At 38.2% G+C, this 8,926-nt stretch overlaps 1 protein-coding gene across 1 annotated transcript; it reads left to right on the top strand.

The window, feature by feature from the left end:
- The first annotated feature begins 185 nt into the window (after positions 1–185).
- Positions 186–4,072, top strand: LOC136666516 (E3 ubiquitin-protein ligase NEURL3-like). The gene is made up of 4 exons (XM_066644755.1): positions 186–314; positions 2,219–2,719; positions 2,897–3,088; positions 3,455–4,072. Exons 1-4 carry the CDS (start codon positions 296–298, stop codon positions 3,637–3,639), a joined length of 897 nt encoding a protein of 298 aa, XP_066500852.1. The 5' UTR covers positions 186–295; the 3' UTR covers positions 3,640–4,072.
- The last annotated feature ends 4,854 nt before the right edge of the window (positions 4,073–8,926 follow it).

Here is an 8,926-nt window from a genome sequence, read left to right as displayed (position 1 = left end):
ACACACTCTATCAGATTTGAACGGATCTCGCCTCTTTTGAAAGTCGGTAATTTTCCAGCTCCAGGTTCAGGCTCCGCCCCCTTCCTCTCGAGCCTATGATGAGTAATGTTTTGGGTTTGAACTGAAGCACGTGCGCGGCGACCTATAAAATACTTAACACTCCCCCTTTCACACACACCCCTTAATACACACACACACTCAAACACATTCAAACACTCTAACTGCAGCTCAGTTTACCTGAACCAACTGTAACCAACCGTCTCCTCCAGCGGCCAAAGAACAGCCAGAGCCAAGGATGGGACTCAATGCCATGGGTAAGACCTCTTCAGCCTCTTCTCTTATTTTATCCGGGTTTAACGCTCCTCTCTGAATTTACTGTAATACGTTTTATGGTCTTTTATTTCCTTTGATCACTAATGCCCTTTGAGCTGCAGGTTGTGTATGATTGATGCTATACAAAAACACATTATTATTATTATTTTTAATTAATGTATTTCTTTATTAAGCATTGTTTCGTAAGACTTTTATGGAAGTGGAAATGTTTTCTGCATTATATGAAGTATTTCATTATTTTATTGTTAGAGTATGAAAGTAAAAGAGTGTATATGTGTAGTGTGGAATATAGTGTAGTAGAATAAAATACAGTATAATATTATCATAAACAGCCACAGCAACCTTAGTGTTGAGGTGTAGGATTCAGCAGGAATTTTGGTGGCTACAGGTAGGAAGAGAGTGTGGTGGGCCCTGTGTAAAGCTCTAATAGATTGGCATAGGATATTTTACATCTTATCTAATGTATGATTATGATAATTTAGTAAACTACAGTTAAATGTAGCACAATGTAGTGCAGTGTAGTTTAATATAGTAATTTAGTAATATGCTAATATTTAACATTAATCAGAATTGTGAAGCATACCTCAAATATAATACAGTCTTAATGTAGTTTATGTAGAATGATTTCAGTGAAAACCTAGAAACTCGTTGATGTATGTGACATGAGACAAGAATAAAGTTCCAGCGCTGGTCTCAGTGCAGATGGTGTAATTGTATTGTACAGTATATTACCAATGTCCACTGAGTCGTGAGATTGTCAGAGCATCTATTACAAGAGCAAAAGGAACACAATGAATTTGCTTTGAAAAGAAACTGCTTTTAAAATCTGTAAATATAAGAAGACTCTTTAAACAAAGTTAAGCCACTGAGGCAGTGTCCCATTGTAAATGAAGCTCTGATTAATGACACTCACACCCTCTACTGGATAATAAGCTCCTCTCTGACTGAGCACAAATTCCCTAAAATTGTCAAAGAAATAGCATCAACCAATAACAATAAAACAAAAAAATTGTCTATTTAATGTTTTTTTTTATTTGATTGTAAAGAGTTTTGCAATTTTGACATTTTTAAATGATTGATACTTTTGATGATTGATGATCATCAAAATCATCATGAATCAAAATTCTTCAGTAATGCAGTATACATTTCCTTCTAAGATGAAACCTGAAACAAGTGCAGGAACAATGTTAGCTATGAAGCTCATCATCATCTTCTTTTCCGCTTTTCCATTTCAGGGTAGCGGTGTAGCTATGAAGCTAATCAAGTTAACTTTCTTGCTTAACACATTTTTAATATCTTCATCAATACATGATTGACGTAGATTGACCGAGATCTCTAATACTTGTTTAAAACATGCAAAAATAGCCAGAACAATAGTGAAGAAATGACAGAACCCAGTTAAAACGAGAGCCAACAAAAGAGAATACTGAACAAAAATGGTGAAAATGAGAACTGAGTTCTTGATGCTTGTGGTATTTTAATCAAAGAATGTTTCAGATTTTCATTAAGGCCACTACTCTATATATAAACAGTAGCTAATTCATTTAAACATGTGCCTTATTTTTGGTACTATCACAGATCTTGGTTCAGTAGAGTACACAGAGTGTATTACCTTTTGTGTCAGAGATTAGCATTAGCCTTATGTACACTGCAAACATTAGCCTACGCTTGTTCTGTTGCCAGTGAGACGTTAGCTTTGTGCTCTGTGCTCAGTAGAAGCTTATAGGTGTTAAATTAAACAATAATTTGCCATTATCTGTAATGTTTAACTACTTGTTACCATATAATGAGCATTACTGACACATTTTGTCACAGGTCAAACGAGTTTAATATTTATGCTAAATATGTTACAGTTGCTAACACTAGCTGTTTGTATTATCACCAGGTTGTGAAAGAGTCTGTGGCTGTGGAAATGGATGCTTGGGTCCATTAACTTTTCACGCAGAAGCTAAAGGTCAGTTAGTCACCCTGAGTGAAGGTGGACGGCGGGCGAGCAGGGACACCTCTTCCTTCCGTCACGGAGTCATCTTCAGCAGCCGGCCTCTGAGGCTGAAGGAGAAAGTATGTGTGCGAATTGAACGGGCAGTGATGGGATGGTATGGGGCGCTAAGGGTTGGCATCACCAATGTGGCACCTGGCTCCAGGGAAGTTCCTTCTCTTGCTATCCCTGACCTGACCAACTGTCCAGGGTACTGGGCTTTACCTGTCCCAGAGTACCAGTGCCTGCCCAGATCTGAGGTCACTTTCTGGGTCAGTCACGGCGGATCCCTCCACGTCAAGACAGCGGATGGAGAGAAGCTCAAGCTGAGGACCACAGTAAACACATGCAAACCAATATGGGCCATGATCGACGTCTATGGACAGACCAACACTGTCCTCTTACTCGGTCAGTTTATTAATTGAATATGATCGTAATTTCAGTAGTATTCACTGTGTTTTACACTGTTTTACACTATTTAGTCTTTAGTTGTAAATTGAGAGCACTCTTAAAGTAAGACTTATAACCACTGTTTTATTCAGTTTTCTTCAACTGACAACAACTCCCTTGTTGTGTGTGTTACAGGTTCAAAGAAGAAGTGTCTGTGGACCACTCAAAGGTCCTGCACCACTCCCACAGTCCACCCCACAGAGGAGAACTGTGGCTACACTGACATCCCCATAGAGATCTTGCAGAGGATGATAAATGCAAAAAGACTAGAAGAACAGGAGGTCCAGAAGAACCCAGACTTTCCCGACTCTCAGAGCCAGTACACAAGTAAGAACATGACTAGGAACATCAAGCTCAAACTACACCATTTGCTTCATAATAGTTATTTTATTGATTAAAGCAGCACACTCGAATACATTGTAGTTGGTGTAAAATGTTTTGTAGTTATTAAAGAAATTCGTAGTTAAAGAATAATTCATACTCATTACTGGTAATAAATAACAAATTGTAGTTATTCAATAACTCAAAGCAGTTACTAATTAACTTACATTAGACACTGAATATTAAATCTGAAGGTGAACTATTGCATTATGCTTTGTTCAGCTGCATTGTAAATAATAAGTTACAGTAACTTATCATGTGTTGCATTTACATACCACTCAAATTTACATGCTCTCTCTCTCTTTTTCTCAGGTAATGAAAGCATGGAGGAGTGTGTGGTGTGCTACACAGACATTGCGACTGTGATGTTGACCTGTGGTCACCGGTGTGTGTGTTCTCAATGCGCTCGGAGGGTCTTCAGGGAATTTGGGACTTGTCCACTGTGTCGTCATCAGATACGCGCAAATCACTTATACGAGGGCACAAGGACGAGTTAGGAGGACTCACACACATATCAATGGTCTTTAATTTTAAAATGGCATTCATATCTGTCAGAACAAAACTTTTATCTCCAAAATGGTAACTGTACAGTTACAGGAAAAAATGTAGTTATATTCAATATATTCAGTGTGATTTAAGCCATATTTATTGGTTTGTTGATCATGAAATATTGCCACAACGTAAAGAACAACTAGCATATTTTTTACAATTATCAAACATAAAAAACGTATAAAAATGGAGTTATAAAGTTTTTGTCTCTGTGATGTTATGTTAGTGCCTGTAATAAAGGCTGTAATTAAGAGCTACCTTTTTCTACCTAATGCACTTTACAAATCTCTATTAAAACACTGGAAAAAACTAAGCACTACAAAAATATATAGCTATCATTTGTAGACAGTTATATTCAGGAAAATATTTCAGTACTTTGAATTGTTGGGTTACTGATTTATATATATATATATAGTTATTGTATTTTATTGTTAATATGTACAGAAGATGTAAATACTGTGTAATTATACTGATGTATAATATATATTTGCATGTTTTCATGTCTAAAATACTGTGAAAATAAAATTGTAAACTGAGTTTTCCACTTTGTCTTCAGTTGATGTCACTCTTTGCCTTTAGTTGATATAGGCCTTGAACAAAATTATGACTCATTATGAATTATTAGTCATTTAGAAGACTATAATTACATTAGTTTACATTAGTTACATAATCTTTTGCATTAGATTAAAATATCCATCTGAAAAACCGCCTCAATCTGAACCAGTCTACATCACCACAGACAAACCTCACAGCCCTAGTTTCAGCAGACTCCTCGTGTTTACTCACCGTTCTTTATGAACAGGATGAATCCAGCTGAAAAGAAACGGTGATGAGTTCATCAAACACTGTTACGTTCAGAACTAGCTTGCATAATGGAGTCTAGGGCACAGAGACGTATTTTCCCGAGAAGAATTTGGTCTGTCTTTGTGATTAATTCTGAGATCACAGTTTTTTTTTCCTCAATTGAGTCTGAGTCACTTGATGTTCATGTACACATCTGTTGTGAAGAAACAAAACAATCCCTAAAACATAATAAACTTTATTAATCCGTGTAATGGTTTTTATAGTTTATTCTGTTGTGAAATGTTGCGTTTGATCATTCTACCATTTAGGCTTTTATTTATTCGCCATCTAGTGGCGCTAACAGTGCGGATTACGCTAATTAGCCCAGAACTAGGATAAAGAATAAGTCTTAATTCGTGTTGGGGGTTAAGTTTGGAGGGTGTGGGGGAATTATTTGACCATATTACAACGTTTTTTTTCTTCTTCTACAAATGCTTTTATAGATAAAACCCTCGGTTTTAGCTGAAAATTTAGAGAGCAAATTTGCTGTGAAACCTAAGGAATGAAATTAATAAATAAAGAAAGTGGAACAAATAAAATGAAAATAAAACTGGACGGAATATACACGGCCCTAGGGTATAACAAGAAAATCAATACTATGGCGGGAGACCCAGAAAAACTAACAAAAACCATCTTGAAACCAAAAAAGTTAAACACTAGGAATATAAAAACTGGTAAACTTTGATAAAATTACTGACAAACTAGCGTACTTTAACATATATTTTTTTATTACATACATTTTTAGAAATACAGTGATCCCTCGTTTTTTTGTGGGGGATGCGTTTCAAGACCACCCGCGAAAAACGACCCAGTAAACAAGGAACGTCCCTGGACGTTCAAAATAGGTCTAAAAGTAGTCTGTCCGTCAAGGACATATTTTAAACGTCAATGGACGTCCAAAATCCATCTTAATAAGTTAGTTAAGTGGTGACCAATCGATAACGTCAGTGGACGTCCAAAATACGTTTTATACAAGTAATTTATTTCGGGACCAATTAATAACGTCAATGGACGTCCAAAATACGTCTAATAGTCGTCTTTTCAATGTCTGTGTTTGGACGTCTTTTCAACTTTCATTTTCAACCTTAAGAGAACGTTGATTAGACGGCAGTCATTACGTTATTTCAACGTTGAATCAACGGCTAATTGTTTACTGGGGAATTCCCGCGAGGTACAGGAAAGATATTTTTCATGTATTTAACGAGTATTTGGACTTTTAAAACCCTCCCTGTGCGGTTAACAACCCACCCTTTGCATTAAACAGTCATTCTATAATGTTTTTCAGCTGGAACTACGTGTGATATCCTACCATTTTCTTTAATAGAGTCATTCCTAAGCTGTGATTTAGCGTAAGTAAATTTCACTCGGATGTGGACGTGAACAATACATGTACTGTACGTAAGAAATACTTGTAAATGATATATTTTGTCACCTACAGGCCTGGTCTAATACATGTAAATAATAAAAAAAAAGCCCTCTTGAAAAAACCCGCGAAGTAGCGGGGGATCACGTGGTAGCGAGTGCACTCTGTAAAATACAGCTGGGCTCCTGTAGGAAGATTTGTGAATGTATGACGTTGAACCAGCAGAGGGCAGCAGATACTAGTTCAAGGCTGAACACTCCTTCTGAAGTGTGCACTACATTGGCCAGGGAAAGACAAAAAGGACACACTCCAAGCTGTAAGTCAGAGTTCCCAGTGGTTTGTTACTCTTAACCCAAAATAAACATCTTTAATATGCTCTTAATGAGAGATTTGTAAGAATGTAATTTGATTATTTATCCCATGTCTAGACTGAATAGTATCTGAAGAGTAAATGATCTGTGGATCATTTTAATGGATTCAAACATCATTTCTTAAAATACAAAAAAACTAACTGCATTATTTCAAATACTCTGCCATTAGAATAAGACACTTTCTGTGGATATAGTCACTAGAAATATGCAGAATTATATTTATTATTAAAAAAACATAACAAAGTCAAAAACATTTCAGTTTTCATCAAGATTTATGATGACAAGGCGTCTTTTTTATTTCAGTGTAAGTGCCAGTTCATCAGAAGAAAACAGAGAAGAGTTTTAAAGTAAAAGTAATGAGCTAAAACCAGATGTATTCCTGATTAACAATAATAAACCCATTACAATTTCAGATGTGACAATGCCGTTCTAGAGAGAGAGAGTGTGTGTGTGTGTGTGTGAGAGAGAGAGAGAGAGAGAGACATGATCTTTACATTGTATATGCAGCTGGGCGGTCAAATATTTATTTTGGATGGCAGGGCTCAACCGAGAAACTGTGTATGTGTGTGTGTGTGTGTGTGTGTGTGAGAAAGAGAGAGAGAGAGAGGTGTTTGAGGGTAACGTTACACTGTTTTGGCTGTTCTTTACTCAAGGGGATAACAACTGAAGACATTCAGCCAAGCTTCAGCCATTTTAAACAAGTCAGTGAGTACCCAGCCTCCTCATACAACACTGTAATATTAAAACCTTGTTAACTTCTTATAAAGTTAATGGAACACATTTTTTGTCCAAGGAAACCATTTCTATTGGTCGATTCATTATGACATTTTATGACAGCGCAACTCGTTTCAATGGAGTCTTTTAATGACCTTAAGATTTTAAAAAATACAAAATGGAGACACACTTTTCTGAACGAGAGCAAGGATAGATTTGACAAGGCTGGTGGGTACATGCTGACTTGGTGCTTGCTGGCCGTCTACGGCCGTGCTGGCTGACCAACATCAGCGTTCACAACAGAACCTAGACTGGCCTGTGCTGGTTTTACTAATGGGAATGAGGTCATTCTATTTGGAAAACACTGACAGTATATTGAGCGTTATTCCTTTTCCCTTAGGGCAGCCATCTCCTCTCACCGTACTAATGACTTTCATAAACAATGCTAGCCAAATAGGACTGATTGCTGGTTAATTTTGCCACAGTTGAACTACTCGGTATATTTACAAACCTAATTTATATCTGTAGCATCTGCACACATCTATTGGAAGTGTGTTTAGAGTCAATTGCTCATCTGAATCGGTCCCCAGATGTAGCAGATTAAGCTGAGATTAGCTGGACTTTTCCTTTTAAATAGTGTTGGATTGTCTTAGATTTCCAGCTGATGAGGTTCAGAGGCTAAGCCACGTTTACACAGAGCCCATGTTACGCAACTAAACCTTCTTGAGAACTTTCATCCCAAGTCTGGTGCAACGTATGCCAGCCAACTGCTGTATCCTGCTCTTATCTATTTACATAGAGTCTGGCTTTCCATTTTTACAAGCTTCTACACTATGATTCCTGCAGTGTTGTTCCTCTGTAACATGCGACTGCATATTTATGAACTGCTGCTACAGCTAAACACACTTGGAGGAGAACACTAACTGCCAGTTTGGTTACTTTAGCTGACTGATATTACACTATGTCAATATAATGGTTATATATAACTGATGAACTAGAAACAAAAGAAGGCCTAGCAAAATGAATATAAATGTTATACTGAGGATTTTAAAGGAGGTTATGCTCGTGCTTTAGAAACAGCACTATGGAATTTGCCAGGTTGCAGTGACTTCTGTGTTGTCATAATCCACATGAGTGTTCCTTTGTTTGCTTGCATTTTCGAGGACTCTTCCTTGGCACAAATCATTTCAGATTATAATGTACTGGAACAGGCAGCACGGTGGCGCAGCAGGTAGTTTGTCGCAGTCACACAGCTTCAGGGACCTGGAGGTTGTGGGTTCAAGTCCTGCTGTCTGTGAAGAGTGTGGTGTGTTCTCCCTGTGTCTGAGTGGGTTTCCTCCGGGTGACTGTCTGTGAGGAATGTGGTGTGTTCTCCCTGTGTCTGCGTGGGTTTCCTCCAGGTGACTCTGTGAGGAGTGTGGTGTGTTCTCTCTGTGTCTGCATGGGTTTCCTCCGGGTGACTGTCTGTGAGGAGTGTAGTGTGTTCTCCCTGTGTCTGCGTGGGTTTCCTCCGGGTGACTGTCTGTGAGGAGTGTAGTGTGTTCTCCCTGTGTCTGCGTGGGATTCCTCTGGGTGACTGTCTGTGAGGAGTGTAGTGTGTTCTCCCTGTGTCTGCGTGGGTTTCCTCTGGGTGACTGTGAGGAGTTTGGTGTGTTCTCTCTGTGTCCACATGGGTTTCCTCCGGGTGCTCTGGTTTCCTCCCACGCTCCACAAAACACGGTACTGAGGCAGTGCCAAGAGAATGAGGGCATGTTAAATCAGCAATCAATTATAGATGACTGTAGCATCACAGTGGAACCAATTGGTGATACCACACCAATAACATAAAAGTGTAAACATTGCACTGCTCGTCCTTATTTGAAACTGCTCACACTGTTGTTCAGAAGATTTGGGGATGTTACCCATGTTTCTTTGCAGATATGACTGGCAGAATCTGAACCTGAA

The sequence above is a fragment of the Hoplias malabaricus genome, chromosome 14 (genome assembly GCF_029633855.1).
Source record: "Hoplias malabaricus isolate fHopMal1 chromosome 14, fHopMal1.hap1, whole genome shotgun sequence".
In the NCBI taxonomy this organism is placed as follows: domain Eukaryota; kingdom Metazoa; phylum Chordata; class Actinopteri; order Characiformes; family Erythrinidae; genus Hoplias; species Hoplias malabaricus.
The sequence above is the reverse complement of the archived record's forward strand: the minus strand, read 5'-3'. Positions and strand labels throughout refer to the sequence as shown.

What these genes read in the sequence shown, in the direction of transcription:
- LOC136666516 (XM_066644755.1), top strand. An exon ending in CAACACTGTCCTCTTACTCG is followed by an intron (nt 2,720 to 2,896) that starts GTCAGTTTATTA and finishes TGTGTGTTACAG; the next exon opens with GTTCAAAGAAGAAGTGTCTG. An exon ending in CTCTCAGAGCCAGTACACAA is followed by an intron (nt 3,089 to 3,454) that starts GTAAGAACATGA and finishes TCTTTTTCTCAG; the next exon opens with GTAATGAAAGCATGGAGGAG.